The 16,548-nt window shown below is 48.6% G+C and overlaps 1 protein-coding gene across 1 annotated transcript; it reads left to right on the top strand.

Annotated features, from left to right (window-relative positions):
* The first annotated feature begins 11,284 nt into the window (after window positions 1-11,284).
* On the top strand, window positions 11,285-12,514 carry LOC124673350 (chlorophyllase-2-like). The gene is made up of 3 exons (XM_047209445.1): window positions 11,285-11,612; window positions 11,701-11,826; window positions 11,942-12,514. Exons 1-3 carry the CDS (start codon window positions 11,298-11,300, stop codon window positions 12,512-12,514), a joined length of 1,014 nt encoding a protein of 337 aa, XP_047065401.1. The 5' UTR covers window positions 11,285-11,297.
* The last annotated feature ends 4,034 nt before the right edge of the window (window positions 12,515-16,548 follow it).

Here is a 16,548-nt window from a genome sequence, read left to right as displayed (position 1 = left end):
ACAAGTTGATGCACCCAGTGCGGCTCTTTGCGGGCACGCCACTAAGACTTCCCCTTGCATCCCAAGTCCTGAGGATGATCATCAGCCAGGCCGTTGGCCATCTCATTCGCAAGCATAAATTGGAGGTCCGCCGCATCCGAGCATACTTTTGCAGTGTTGTTGCTAGACAGCCGTGCCCATCTCCCTGAACCTACCTAGCACGCAATTCCACAACAAAAGCTATATTTTGGGGTATTCCAATATCTCATACTCTGTGTAATATGTGAAGGAATACGTGGACCCACTTCATAGTAAATTCTGAACAAACGGTGGCAAGTTGAGGACAGGGTTAAATTTGGAGAAGAGCTTAGTATATATACTACTAGGGTACCTATTAGAGCTACAGGGGATAGTCATAACTTTGATGAACCTAACTAATTTTATCATGATCTTCAGGACAATCAGTATAGCAAGGACAGTCATAAAACTTCTATGCTCAACCAACCGGCACAAGTGAAACCGCAGCCTACTGAAGAAACAAATTGAAAGACTATAATTTTCACGTGGTGCACTCAAGAGTTTATTTCCGTTCCAACACTGTGTATTTCTGATATGGTGACGCTACCACATTTAATTTTTGTGGCACACTGAACCGAAATTTGAAAAACAAAATCTTGGAGAATTATGGATATTTTTTACATGCTTTACTACTTTATAACAAAAATTATCCACCTTTATGGATATTTTCATAGTAGAGATTACTAAATAAGTAAAGCACAACACACTATTTTGCAATCAGATTGGTCCTTAATATATGAGTTTGCCAGATTTATTGACATGCCAAATGCTGGACCCAAATTTCATAAGGTGGTTGAACTTGTATGGACCACCAGGACGTCATTCCATTTGCTGGCTGAAAATGCAACAATGACATTACCCATGTTCAGCGAGAAATGACACACTATCGCAGACTAAGAACAGATTTAACAATTGGTTTTCAGAACGTTAAAGTATTTAAGGATTCTGATACTTTCCATATCTTGATGTAGTTCTCTCTGTTAGTATTATGGGTAGTTCTTGCAAACAACAACAACAACCACAACAGCAAAACTTTTTTCCTAGCAAGTTGGGTTAGGCCAAATATAAAAAGAAAATACAATTATATTAGAATATCATTGTGCTCCTCCGCATGGTGACGACGTGACGGGCGTACGCTGCATCCTCCCCTAGCCCTCCTCACACTGCACAATCCCTCCCGCCGTCGGCGCTTGGGCGTCGTCTGGCAAATTCCGCATGGCACGGCGGCGGCGGTGTCGTTCGCTCCTCGTCTTCAGCGGAAGTGAGATCGGGTGACGGCGACCACGACATGGTTGCGTCGACAGCAGGCAGCGGCGTTAGTGGGCAGAGTTGGCACGGAGGCTTGGCTCGATCTGACCCCAGATGCAGGGACGAAGCCAGGAACTCACATCAAGGGGGGCAGTTGTGCATGTGATTTGATTGAGGGGGGCTGAACTTGCTAAAGTACCGTGATAAAGGAGCTGCCATGGCTTGTATTACTAGGAAAATCTTGAGCATAGGGGAGGCGTAGCCCCTGCTCGCCCCCCCCCCCCCCTTGAATCCGTCCCTGCCCAGATGGGCTTTGGTGGGTGGAGGACGTCCATGCGGTTACTCTAGTTGATGCTCCGCCAGCTATACGCGAAGGTACCCGACGCTACTTGCGCATCACAATGATGTTTGGGGCAGCAGCTGTGGGCACGGCGGTGGTGGTTTCCTCCTTCACTAGATGCGGTCGGCCAGTTTGGAACGAGTTGGGGAGGCGTGGCTGCCGGTGAAACCTATTCCCAACTTCGGTTATGGCGCGCTATGGCGACACGTTGTGTCGTTACCTTGATGAAGGCATCATTGCCGCAGCCAACATCTACCTACTAGTTCGTGCTGCTCTAGGGGAAACCTAGATCTAGGTATCCTGAATCGAATGATGGCGGCGCTTTCTACGTCGTTCTACATATTGGAGCAACTACTGGATGGTGGTGGTAAGTGGTGGAGTGGTGTGCATATATTGTGTTGACGAAGGCGAATTTTGGGGGTATGGCGCAGCAGGGCCTCGGTGATGCATATTATGTAAGTACTACCCATGTATTTTACTCATGAATAAATGACATGAATTTGATCAACCTATACTGAAGCACCGCCTATGTCCCTGAACCTGAGCGCCGGGAGCGCTCGCCGTGGTCGAGTGCTCCCGGCGCTCAGGTTCAGGGACATAGGCGGCGCGGCGGCGGCGGCATCGTAGCATGGGCGCGTTCGACGAGTTGCTACGGGTGCTGAACACGCGTCCATGGTCGCCACCAGGGGTGCCGGCATGGCCACCAGAGATGAGCCGTATAAGCACCGATGTCGCGCACTGTCTGACATAGACTCGCCGATGTTCAATCTCCCAGGGCTCGTCGTCAGCGGCGCATGCATCGGGCCCTACGTGCGGCCGCTCGCTGTGGAAGTAGGAGGCGTATGCGTAGGTTGCGCGGCGCCGAGGGTGGGCGCGCACGGCGTCGAGGCTGGGCTCAAGCGGCGGCGATGGTGGGGCACGGGTTCTGAGCAAGGTATCTTTAGGAGCCCGGCGAGGCACGAGAATACGGAGGCAAGGCGCGCAAAGGAGCTCAGCCATTCGTCGATGACGTGGATCTAGGCACGGAAACCATGCCGATGATCATCGCCTAAAATTACCCGCGCCAATTCGAATTCCTGTTTTTAGTTTCATTTTTACAGGTTCTATTCTGCGCCGGAGCTAATTTCGTCAGAACTTGCGTTTATTTTTTCGATCTCTGTTAGAGATGCTCTAACTTCGCTGAATATGCTGCATTGGATGTCAGGCGCCAGCTGATCGCATTGGGTAAGTCCTCGTTAATCTGCATGTTATTTACTGCCTCCTAAAGACGACCCGCACGTTTGGAACCTGGCAACGCGCGAGGATGAAATCAGCAGCGTCAACACCTTGTGTGAGATTCGGGTTTAATATAGCCCCTAAGCAATACGGTTGGTTTAATTTTCTGAGCTAGGCAGATACGAAGATAAATACAACGACATCTTCAGAGCTTTTAATGCATGTAGAGTCAGTGTTTTTAATGCTCATACATGTTGGCCTGCGTTTTTCACCTTCCTTGTTACTACCTGTCCGTGAGATTCGATGAGTGATTAATGATCCATAAGATAAGGACATGTTAATCTTTAGAGTAATACTAATCATGTAGGAAGGCAAAAAAATGTATCAAATATTAGTGCGTTCTGGGAGGAGAAAATACACTACCAGGTAACTAGTAGGGGATTACTCGATTTCTAAGGAGGTAATTTGGAGTCTCGCCCAAACGGTGTCGTACAAAAGCTCTCCCGATTGAGAAGTAAAAATTCAAGAACCCGGTGTAAGCAAAAATTAGCAAACACAATTACACGTAACTGAATTATCTTAAGTAACATCAAATTTTCAGACAGAACGTTTCAACAAAAAAAAAATTACTATTAACTAATTGTAGTTAGCACATACTGATCGTGTAGTTAGGCAAAAAAAACGCATGCAGTCAGGTCAGTGAAAAAGCGCTGCCATCGAATCATTAAAAGTTAAGAACGTGGTGTAAGCAATATACTCCAAATGATTATCTTAATTAACATAAATTTTTAGACAGAAACATCAACAAAAGTAAAAAAAAAAGACTATTAAACTAATTGGGACTCCGAATTATTAATCTGTGAACAGCCAGAAGTGGATTCCTCGTGCACATTCCATAATTCTTTTTTCGAATCTGGTCAATCAGATGAATGAACTAAAATACATGATCGCTTAGTACGTCGTCGATGAGATCTGGACAAGTATATGAACAGCACAAAAATACATATACAATTCACCGTTGAACCATTTTGTTGGGAGAAGAAATTACACCCTTCAACATTTATGGTGATTGGAGAGTACTTCCAAGTACTACCGAGTCCTACTGGTCTAATTTATTTTGTCCGTCCGATCTGCCAAATAATTATAGGTTTTAAATTAACTAAGCATGGGTATTGTGGTAATTTCCTGAGCCTAACCCACATGCACGATCGGTCGCTCGTGAGAGCACTAACTGATTCCACGATCTGAGTCCCGCGCTGCCGCAATCCTCTGCCCCTGCCACACTGCCGCCGCCGCTCGCCGGCCCTCGCCGGACGCACCGCCGCCGCATCCGCATCCGCTCGCCGGACGCGCAGCGGAATCAGATCTCCTCCCCAACACTCCATTCGTACACCGCGCCCGCCTCGCCTAGCAAGTCGCCAGCCTCGCCTGCTCGCCCACGAGCTTGCCCCCGTCCTCCGGGACGTCGCCTCACCTCACCCAGTAGCTAGCACCTTTCTCCAGGTGCATTGCACCGGCACCCCCTAGAATCTCCCACTCCGACCCCTGCGCCGGCATCGTCCCTGCAGTCCACCACCACCTCTGCGGTGGTGATCTCCACCTGGCAGTGTAGAGCACCTCAAACACAGCCAAGGTAAAATCAGCACGACCTTGTTTCTTTGATTACCGGGTTAACAATTTCTTTGTGCTATGTATGCAATGGTCTAGGTCCTGATGTTAGGAAATAGAACTTAGAACAGCCTGAATTACCTGGAATTTAATCATACTCCGTATCAAAGTATAGGAAATATCACAAGTAAAGGCTGCAAATTACTAGCCGACCAAACCAATCTAGTTTCTTGTCCTCTCGCTAACATAGGGCAAACTATTCGATTAAGAGTAGCACCAGACCCTTCTCTAAAATGTGATTGCTTGATGTTTCTTATCAGAGAATATGGCAAAAATCAAAGAACTGAACCCTCTGAATTCAGTTATATCATAATGAGGTGTTTATGCAACAATTTCTGCGCAGCATTTGTTCTTATCACCTGAAGCATATACAACTACGGAAACTGCTTTAGATTCTTATAATCCTCTTTAGATTTTTTTTTAGAAAAATCCTCTTTAGATGATCAAGATGGATAGTGAATGTCAGGTGTAGTTCTGAAATATATCCAGTAAAGGAGAGAAAGGTACGGGATAAACATCTTGAAGTGAGCTACGACCAGGTGTATTAGTGTCACTTCATATTCAGTTTTGCTGATGTTATTAGCCTCTTTTCAGGTAACACGGTTTGATCTTTTATCTGAGACTAGTGGAATGCCCGTGCTTCGCCACGGCTCCCTACCTTATGCCAGTCACAATATTACATGGATCTCTACTTTATGTAGTTTCACAAATATTACAAGTGTAAATGATGCGCAAAAACATTTAAGTACATAAAAATAACCACATAATATTTAAAATATCATAAGATCATATCACATAATTTAGTGTAATAATTATAAAAGGCAACGAGACCGACATATTATTTCTTATATTATTTATTAAATCCATGCTCTCTTGATCGTGAATAACATATGCTCGCACAACATCCTTTATGTTATTTTCAATGTCATTAGCAAGGTACTTGAGTATGTGTATCAAAAATCTCTTTGTCAACTCGTAGCCATCCTGCACAATCAATCTATCGAGTTAGCATGAAGTTTTATTTTCATAAAAATATAAGAATGTGAACATAAAGTACTCCCGGTGCAAATTGGATGAACAAATCATTTATCGCATGAAAGCATAAAAGAAAATACTAAGTAACCAAACAATTTTTTTGCAAATAAATGGAAAATATTATTATCTCTTGGTCATTAGGATGATAATACTTTTTTTGTAATGATAACCACAGAAAACCACATGTTAGTACTTGTTGGTATTGGAGTACTGAGAAAAGTCGAACAATCCTGCTTTCTTCCTCACCCAAATTTCCCCAATTTTAATTTTAAAATAACAAACTTTTCCCAATTTCACATTCTCCCGACACCACCGCATGGGTTACTCATGCCGCCTGTGGCCACACACGCCGCCAAGGTCACTCGCTGTTTGGCGCCCGTCCACGGCTAGCTCTCTCACGGTCATCCCTTCCTCCGACGCCGAGCCACTCACCGTCGGCCTCCACACCCCCCGGCGCACGGTTTCGGCTGCCGGCCTCCCTGCCATTCGGCGGACGGTTCAGGCTGCCGACCTCCCCGCCCTCCGGAGCTAAACCACTCCTCCATCAGCCCGCACGGTTGTTACTCCGCCGTTAAAGAGTTGCCCGTGCTTTCCTTTGGTTCCCACGCGGGCCCACTATTACTATTTTTGAAAATATTCCTTTACCACAAATGGATAGTTTCGGTGACCTGACTATAAGCAAAAACAAGGTCGACCTCGATGTAGTTCTGTCCAGGATAGAATGGGAAATTAATATGGCATTATCCAGAATCATTCAATAGATCAGTTTGAACCGTAAATTAATTTCTGATATTACCCATAAAAAATGGTACAGAACTCCAACACGATTTACACATAGTAAACACACAAGCCAAATCTATGTCTCCAGCTATTCTCATCTCTTTTCTCAATTTCTCTTGAGCACGGCAAATGAGGCGTACGCGGTAGACCACGCGCCATGGTCACTGCTTAACCCTCGATCTACTCCCTCCCTCCTCCATCCAAAGAGCCGAAAAAATTCAGTCGCCCCGTTCATCCAAAGAGCTACCGGCGGCCGCGACGTGCACGCACCATGGAAAAGCCGACTCGCACTGCTACACCTTTTAGATTTGCGCCTGGCAGTCCCACGTATCGTTGCGGCGATGCCGCGCCACCGGAGTCAGAAACGATGGGTTGCCATGATGATATGCGTGTGGTAAATTGAGTCAAACTGTGATAACTCCATCAAGGTAGTTGTTCCTATTAGCAAGATAAGATAAGATAAGATAAGATAAGATAAAATAAAATAAAATAAGATAAGATAAGATGGTTAGCTATTTTTGAGGAGTGCGGACCAGGTGGTTTGAGGGAGGAAATATGAATTGAGGACGTGGGGGTATTATTGTCCATCCTGAAAATGTGACACCAGGCATTCACCAGTTTGCTCTTAATAGTAGAGATCAGCATTACAGAAAGATGGGCTGTGTGTGGCTTATCTGAAATTTTCTTTGCAGCATGAGCTAGAATTCAGGCCACCAATGTCTGAAGTTGTCCAAATAGTGACGCAACAAAGGCTTAAGGGGCTTCCTAAAACGTGGAAGAACACGAGATACTCGTCTTGGATAATTAAAGAAGGCTTCTTGTCGTATTTAGAGGAGTCACATTTGCTTGCTTGCAGAGATGTCATTGGTCGATGATGCAGTAGTAGGATGAATGAAGGATGGTTGAACCGGTGAACTTGTCGGATGGATGTGCAGATATGTTCACTTCATTTTCTCTAAAACTGTTTGTTCTTGATAGGTCCTTAGACAGTAACGTGTCTTTGTGATCGATTTATACTTGGTAAACCTGTACCTGTTAGATACCTCTAGGAGTTTAGATTCATCTAGATCACCGGTTGAGATACAACCGACCTAGTCCTTTCTTGTAACACAAGTTGTAATGATGTGTATATATATTGATCAATGGAAACCATCGAGGTGTGCACAATAGCACCCGATCATACTAAATTACAGTGCAATTCTCAGTATTCTTTAGACTGAGCTGTCCACGTTTCTTAAGTTAATGCCTAGCTCCAGATGGTTTTGTAGACCATTGTGACATGTTCTGAAGTACAAAAACTATACTTTGTAATATAGCAGCAATGTGGTCAAGTTTTTAATGGGCAAGAGTAGCACGTGACGACATAAAAATAGATGTGTGGTCCGTGTCGGGTCAGAGAGACATCCTATGTAGACTCTCATCCGGTATGACAGTCTCACATGAAGACACACATATCCCAACACCAACAAAACGCAACTAGGTACAAAGCACAAAAAGAATCAAAATACAAATTACATGCATAGATCAGTCCCCCCACATCAGGAGGCGTGCTTGAGGAAAATAATCCGACGATACGGAGAAAGATAAAGGTTGATATCGTTACATCCTTTGGGAGGAGAAAATCTGAAGTAAATGTAACTAAAACTTTCCCTTCGTCGAGGCCCGAACGATGACAAAAGACAAAAACTCAGAGCGTATTTAAAAACCATTGAACAAAATGTAACTAATGTGCTCCTGGACTGAGCTTCATTAGCAGATAGAATTAGTAACTGTTTGAGCTTTAATAAGTGCAACCCAAATTAATGGAGAACCCGCACATGCCTTTGAACCTACTACTGAATACTACCTAGACATCAAGCAAAGGAAAACAGATCGAAGGAGTGATGTTTGACATGGAGCGATGCTCCTTTATCCGAATACATATTAGACACATTTTAAAATGTCAAAAAATTGAAACAAAATTCCGCATGTACATCTTCATGTGCTACACGCTCACAAAGTCGTTTCATGAAAAATCGACATGTCATGTGGCGTGTAAAAGACAAATTCGGTGCTGAAACAAAGACTTGTCACAAGATAAATTTTCTTTTTCGCTTAGACTACAAAAAATAACATTTTTTCGTGAAACTTGACGAATACACATATGTTATGGAGATGTACATGTAAATTTTTTTATCAAATTTTTTTAACACTTGGAAATATGTTTTTACGGTAGAGGGATCATACGCACCCGGGAGCCGAATTGAGTTTCTGAGATCTGAACAAGTATACAAATACAAAGAGTGGTATATTATAAGCAACTATAAAGTCGATGAATTTCAGTGAGACAATATAAGCAACAGATGCGAACCAGTATGATATTTTGCGGAGGGGCAATAAAATGAAGTCAATGAATTGCAGTGTATTAGTGAAACTGCAGATTACAGAATGTACAGCGAATGTATTCCATAGTAACTAATCATAGTATCTGAAGTTGCTTTGCCTTTTTGTGATATGGTACGTAGCTCATCAGTAATTTTGAGCACAGTTTTTTTCCTAAACTACACAGCTAATTATAACTGTTGCTAACACATACCAGACAGCTGACTGACGAAAACTAAAACTCTGTACGAGCATAATGTTGATGAAAGCTTGAGCAGCAACCTTGATCTTCGTTGAGACACGGCAGCTGTAGACACACCGACCACTACAGTTGACGTCAAGCTTGCCGTGCTGCACGAAGCCGCGCAGCCGCCTGTTGGACCACCGCAGGTCCGGCCTGGAGCACTCAATCGGAGCTCACGCCAGCGGCGAGGTGGCTCCCTTGGGCGAGCAGCAGTACGAAGTCGAACATCCACACGCGGCTGGACGGCAGGTGCACAGACAGCAACACCGTGCACCCCTTGCGTGCCATCGCCGACAGCGTGGAGACGAGGCGGGATGCGGCTGAGTCGGAGGTGGGCTCGTCGAGGACCAAACAGGTTCGGTGCCCAGCAGCTCGTGTCCGATGATCACGCGGTTCCTCTTGCCACCAGACACGCCGCGCACGAACGCGTTGCCGACGATGGTGTCGCGCACGCTCCTAGGACGATCTCAGCATCAAGGCCTCGGTGGCTGCGAGCTTGGCCGTGTTGGGGGCGAGGGTGGGGAGCCACAGCATGCCGCGTAAGGCGAGCGTCTCGCGGACGGTTAGGCGCTAGTGGAGCACGTCATACTGGGCGAAGAATCAAGACGTCGCACGGCGCGGCAGCCGGCCAGCGCGGTGCCGGAGAGGGCGGCTAGAAATGGAAAGGGGATTTTTTTTGAAGGGATTAGGGATGATTTTGGTCAGCGAGCGCGGACGGGTGGCGAAGCATTATGCCGGCGGGGAGGGGCTGGCAGTGGGAGGGGAGAAGAGGGCGCGGGCAACAGGGCGGCGACAGTCGGCGGCCACATCCATGGCGCGATGGGATAGAGCGCCGACGCGGGAGGAACGCAAATTACCTAACTACCCTCTATTAAATTAAAATAAAGAAATAATTCCTGTACTTTCCAGTACTTTTCAGTACTTAATTTTCAGTATTTTTCAGTGCTACCTTTTTTTCCACCGTTAGATTAACTAGCTTGAATGGCTTGTAAATTTCCCAACCATAGTAAAAGTTGTCTCAGAATAAATGTGTATAAATCCAACATGAAAAAAGAGAGAAACCAGAGGAAACATCACCGGCCAAGAGAATCGGTCTAGATCCTACACTGAAAAAGTGATGGCGTACATGAATCATGGCAGCGAGCCAGAACCAACCTTCTGGAAGAACTACCCGAAGGTTTCTACTAGAAGCCAGCCCAGATCTGCTCCCACAGATTTCATAAATAACTCACAGAAATCACGGCACTTGTTTTCTGGATGGGGGAGCTCGCAACCTTGTTGCTCAAGCGGGGGAGCTCGCTTCCATGGAGCACGGTGGCGGCCGGAGGAGCTCGTTATCTTTGAGCTGGGCGTGACCGGAGGAGCTCGATGCCATAGGGCTTGGATGCAGGAACAAGGCGGCTAGAGGAGTTCGCTTGGAGGTTGGGCGGAGGAGCACATCAGCAGGTGGAGGTTGGGCAAAATATCATGGCGGCTGGAGCTCGCTGCCGGCAAGAAGCTAGCTAGGCAGCTAGCGCATGGCGGAAATGGGGACTGATCGGAGAGACGAAGGTGGACATGCTGCTTTGGAAGTTAATGCGGGACGCGTCCACTAGCCATCCACAAGAAATGAATTTCTTTGAAAATACACACCATATACCTGACGAAATACGCATGTGTCAGACACGTGGTGCTCTTTGATTGGAAGCGTTTTCATCCTCGCCCGTACCCAGGTTCCATTAGGCATTTCCGCTCCTAAAGATCCATATATTCCACTAGCGCTTGGACTGATGGAATTTCTTTGATCATGTGCGCCCATGCATTACCAGGTAAGGCATCGGCCACAAACGCTCTCAGGCTGGCCGGCTTCACGTCAAAGAATTTACAATGCCTCCAGAATTCACACTCATAAACGCTATATATACAGATTCGAGGGCACTATACATGGCCAAATTACCCATCTCTCCTCCTCCCACGCCGCCTCAAAATCATGCACGGATGTTTGAATATCGTGCCACCGAGCTTCGATTCCGGCCAAATCCGTGCCATGTTCAAGTGGATTCCAGACGAAGCAGGCGAGCAGCGCATGTGAGAGCGACACAGGTTCGAGTTAGTCCCCTGAGCTAGCTAGCTTTTTTTTATCTGCTAGAGGTGCTCTGAGATCAGTCAAAAGATGGAAATGCAGTATGTCTAAACGCAAGGCAAGAGCATGGTGCATGCGAAGGACAGACACTGGCCGGACCAGAGTCCAAAGGCAACTGCATCGGATATTTTTTCCATAATCGTGGAGATAAGGAGCACCAGAACACACGGCCGTTAAGTAGCCACAGGCACTCCTACTCCCCACAAGGCCACAACCTCCCGGTTAACATGGCCGCCTCTGCAAGATTCACTGCCTTAGCATACTTCTACTGTCTGCTGCTCCTCACCATGGCGTCTGCAGGAGACGTGTTCGACCATGGACGCCATGGCACCAGCCTTTCCCAGGTCCAGGAGGCCAAGACCTCGAGGTGCTCTCCAGCCAGCGTAGCCGGCCCACCAAAGCCGCTTCTGATTGCCGCACCGTCCGATGCAGGGGAGTACCCCGTGGTTGTGTTCTTGCACGGCTACCTCGCCAACAACTACTTCTACTCCCAGCTGCTCCAGCATGTCGCCTCCCATGGCTTCATCGTCGTCGCTCCTCAGGTACGTACTCTCGAAAAACCATGCTAATTTCAGCATCATCGTGGCGATGAACTTTCTTCTCAAGCTCAAGCCAGCGAATTAATTGCAGCTCTACACGTTCTCCGGGCCCGACACCACCGGAGAGATAAGCTCAGCGGCCGCCGTCATAGACTGGCTCGCCGACGGCGGCCTGTCCTCCTCGCTCCCGCCCAACGTTCGCCCCAACCTGACCGCTGTAAGTTGCCCATGCAATCGAGCGATTCCTCTGTACCCATAATTCAGCGAGGCAGACACTATTAAGAACTTAGTAAGAACTAAGAAGTAGTGAGTACTAACGATTCCATTACCAGGTGTCCATTTCCGGGCACAGCCGCGGCGGCAAAGTGGCATTCGCGCTCGCGCTGGGCCACGCCAGGACCTCCCTGCCTCTCGCGGCCCTCATCGCCGTCGACCCCGTGGACGGCATGGCGCCCGGCAGGCAGACGCCCCCGCCCATCCTCACCTACAGAGAAGCCTCGCTGCGCGTCCCGGCGCCGGTCATGGTCATCGGCACGGGCCTCGGCGCCCTGCGCCCGCCGTGCGCGCCGCTGGGCGTGAGCCACGCCGAGTTCTACCACGAGTGCGCGGCGCCGGCGTGCCACCTCGTGGCCAGGGACTACGGGCACACCGACATGATGGACGACGTGACGTGCGGCGCCAAGGGCCTGGCCACGCGCGCCGTCTGCAAGAGCGGCGGGGCCAGGGCGCCCATGAGGCGCTTCGTTGCCGGGGCCATGGTGGCGTTCCTCAAGAAATGGGTGGACGGCCGGCCAGAGTGGCTCGACGGCATCAGGGAGCGGCCGGAGGTAGCGCCCGTCGTGCTGTCCGCCGTTGAGTTCCGGGATGCAGGGACTAGGATTCATGGTGTCATGCTGCCTGCTTAAGTTTAGTGGACAGTGTGAGAGACAAGTAATAATGGAGTACGTAGGATAAGCTGCTAAGTAGGATCTTAATGAGGTGGTGATGGACTGTAAAATCTTTGTTGGAAACAGATCGGTTCATAGCTAGCAAGGACTAGGATCCATAGTGCCATGCTGCCTGCTTAAGGCTAGCCATAGTGCTAGTATCATAGGTAGTATCATGCACATTGATCCCACAAAAATGCTGATGTGGCAGCTAATTAAGGAGGAGAGGGGAGATTAGAGTATCAGAGCAAGTACAATAAGGTACAGTCAGCTGGCTATAAGATGTAAAATATTATAAATTTGCTTAGTTGGAGGAGAGAGATTGGGAGAGAGAAGAGGAGTGAGCTCTTATCTTAGGGCATCTCCAACCGGGCGACCCATCCCGCGCCCGCGCGTCTGGATGGGTCGAAACGGACAAAACCGCGGCCCAGCGCGCGGACCCATCCCTAAAACGGATGGCCGGGGCGTCCGGGACGACCCAAACCCGGCCCAAATCTTGGACGAGTTTGCGTGGCCGCGGACGCGAAAGGCTGGTCGCTCGCGTCCTCCCCTTGTCCGCCCCCGGCCCGCCTATCCGCCTCCCACAACGAAACACTCCACTCCACTCCCAAAACCTAGAGATGGCCGACGAAGCGACCGCCGCCGCCACCGCCACCACCGCCACCATCGGAGAGGAAGCACCGGTCGCGGCCGTTGCCGCTCCCCGCCGTGGAGGCGGCTCTCGAACTGGACGCTCCGGTGGTCGTGGAGCCCGGGCCGCCGACGAAGAAGGCGAAGCCCGAGCTCACCGCGGAGCAGAGGGCGATGGAGTCCAAGAAGCGGGCGGACCGCCGCAGGGCGTCTGATCAACGGAAGAAGGAGGCCGCCGCCACGGAGGAGCGGGTGCGGGCGGCGGAGCATCTCCTCCAACTCCAAACACAGGCGAAGAACAGTGTCATGCAAGAGCAGCAGGCGCAGGCCATGCTCTTTTACGGCCACGCAGCGCTCGGCCAGCACATGCTCATCCCCGGCACCGGCACGGCCTCGGGGGGGGGGGAGCTCGGCCTCGTCCGTGACCCTGCCCCTTCCTCCAAGATCAACTGGCCCACCGTCTGCCCCGTTTGGGCACAAATTGGGGGCGCATTCAGGGCGGCACGCGTACCAGTCACGGGATGGGTCACCGGAGGTGGGCGAGTCCGCTACGGGGCCGTCACTTTCGTCCATTGACCTCAATCGTGCGCCGGTGAACTCCAAAGGCCCCAAGAACCTGGGAGCAGCTGCCATGGCCGGTGCACGCAACCTGTTCGACGATATGTCGGCCGCGCGCGCGCAGTCACTGTCGACCGTGCAGGCCCCTCCGTCTTACGCGCAGACAGTGCCGACCACCCTGCCATATCCTTCGACACAGCAGGCTCCCCAGCCACCTCCCATTGACACGCAGGAGGGCACAACTGCCTGTCCCGGCAGCATAAACATCGAGGAGGAGCCGTTGTTCGTTGAGGGCCTCACACAAGCCGCAGCTGCACAAGCTAGAGCTCGCTGGTAAGCAAACGAACCGCCAACTACACGGAGAAGGAGGACAAGGTGCTCGTCCAAGGATGGTTGACCATCGGGCAAGATGCGTTGACAGGTGCCGAGCAGAAGGGGACCGCATTCGGCGCCGGATCTATGAATACTTCCATGAACATCGCAAATATGGACAGGAGCCATTTGAGAGCGACCGCAGCGAGGTATCGCTCCAAAAGAGGTGGGGAACAATTCAAACGGAATGCAACAAGTTCCAGGCGGCGTATGATCACGCGAAGCGGATCCCCGTTAGTGGCATGGGTGTGAAGGACTTGGTATGATTCTTAACCTCAACTTAATCATCCGATGTTCGCACATATGTTTATCGTTGTTGTCTCGCTTTGCTCTAGGTGTGGCGAGCTTTGGAATTCTACAAAGTCAGCAATGGAGAGAAGACCTTTGCCTTCCCTCATTGTTGGAAGGAACTCCAGGGCACCCCCAAGTTTCAGGAGGGGTACGAGGGGTACATGGCGACCTTGACTGGAAACAACCCCGCCAAAGATGCCACGTTCATTGACCTTGATGGTGGGCAGCCTTGCGGTAGCTCCGCTTCTCGTGCAAGTCATCCACGCGGCCACAAGTCAACCAAAGCCGACATGAAGCGTGATGCTTCGTCCATGCTATTGTATGGCACTTTGAAGGAGATGCATGCGGACAGAGAGGTGTCCACGGACAAGAGGGATGAGAGGAGGCGCCGGGAGAAAGAAGAGGACAGGAAGAAATTCTTTGATGTCCAGCGAAGAAGCTTGAGATTGAAGAGGTCAAGGCCCAGGCCAAAGCTAAAGAACTTGAGCTCAAAGAGAGAGAACTTGAGCTCATAGCAATGGCAAGGGCCAAAGAGGTGGAGATGAAGGCGAAGGAAATTGAGCTCAAAGCAATGGCAAGGGCCAAAGAGATGGAGGTGAAGGCGCAGGAAGTTGAGCTCAAACGCCAAGCCGAGGACAACCTCATCATGAACGCCGACTTGACCAACATGAGTGAGGCGAAGAGAGCTTGGTCCGAGAAGAGGCAGAAGGAGATCCTCGAGCGCCCAAATTAAGTTAGACAATCTCAATTGTAATTTTTATAGTTTTTCTCAAACTATGGCACATTTTAATTGATTTATCATGCTACGTTTGATAATATTTTATGCTATTTGCTATATTTTATGTTTGTTATATATTATTCTATGTTTATGAGATATTATTCTTGGTTTAGACATTGTTTTATAAAGTATCTGTGGCCAGATGGCCTATTTCCCAAAGAAGTAGGCCAAATGGCCAAATTGGGTGGCCGCTGCGTTGGGCGCAGCGTGCGATCCAAACGGACACGCGGACGCGGGGCGCTGTCCGGGTGTCCGTTCGGCCACCCAAACGGCCCAAAACGGACGGCCCAGCGCGTCCGTTTGGGTCGCCCGGTTGGAGATGCTCTTATAGCCAGCTATAGCACGTGCTCCTAGGCACTATGTGAGACTAAAAGGTGGGCTATGTATTGTAAAAGTACTACACTTTTATAGCTTACTATTGTATATGTTGGCTCTAAGTTAGCTATAGATAACATGGCACTTGCCTTATAGCCAGCAGCTGGCTACACTATTGGAATTGCTCTCATAGGTAGATACCGTATCATAGCGCAAACAACGAGAAAAATAAATGTTAAACAAATCTTGTACACAAATTTACATTGAGATTCTAAAAAATAATAAATATAACATAACTATGATACTACTTCATGATACTATCCACTATAGAGATAGTATTATCATATGCATGATACTACCATATGATACTTACCACTATGATCAGCCTAAGTAAGTTTAATGGACAGTCAGAGACAACTAATAATGAAGTAGGATAAACCGGTAGTAAGTAGGATTTTTAAGTAGGAGTATTAACTGAGTCAGATTAAGGGAACGGTACATATACATGAGGTGATGAGGGACTGTAAAATCTTTATTGGAAACAGATCGATTCATAGCTTAATATACTATGCCGGTCACTTTTAACTGGTATGGCACCAGAGGAATGACTCAAGAACCTTGAACTCCACGGTGGTGGAAACATTTGGGCACGATGCACTTTCTGACAGCCAGTGTTTTCAGTATGCATTTTCTGATACCCTATATCCGGTGCTTTTTCAGCATGCTGTTTCCAGACAGTGAAGTTCAACGGTAGTCTGCCTAGTGCGGCCACGTCTGTAAAGCAATAACAAGCAGCAGTTTAACTGCATCAATATCCTTGCTCATTCAGAACATACTTGACCATCAATTATCAGAATATGAACAGAAATAACAGGACAGAGCATCTCCAACAATGACAATAAACGGTGACTCAACATCTCTTCGAAATGATCAAAGATTTCAGTACCCTAAGGTCTACGTTTCAGAATGCTCATATGAGCCAGCAGTGCAATAAGGAGGGGAAGAAACTCCATTCTGATTACAGAGCGGGATACTTGCTAGTCGAATAGGGACAGTAGCGCCGGAGTTT

The sequence above is a fragment of the Lolium rigidum genome, chromosome 7, assembly GCF_022539505.1.
Source record: "Lolium rigidum isolate FL_2022 chromosome 7, APGP_CSIRO_Lrig_0.1, whole genome shotgun sequence".
Taxonomy (NCBI): Eukaryota; Viridiplantae; Streptophyta; class Magnoliopsida; order Poales; family Poaceae; genus Lolium; species Lolium rigidum.
The sequence above is the reverse complement of the archived record's forward strand: the minus strand, read 5'-3'. Positions and strand labels throughout refer to the sequence as shown.

Excerpts from the sequence above, each read along its gene's own strand:
- LOC124673350 (XM_047209445.1), top strand. The coding sequence starts at position 11,298 with ATGGCCGCCTCTGCAAGATTCACTGCCTTAGCATACTTCTACTGTCTG. Across the intron at positions 11,613-11,700 it reads TCATCGTCGTCGCTCCTCAG|CTCTACACGTTCTCCGGGCC; the intron begins GTACGTACTCTC and ends AATTAATTGCAG. Across the intron at positions 11,827-11,941 it reads TTCGCCCCAACCTGACCGCT|GTGTCCATTTCCGGGCACAG; the intron begins GTAAGTTGCCCA and ends TTCCATTACCAG.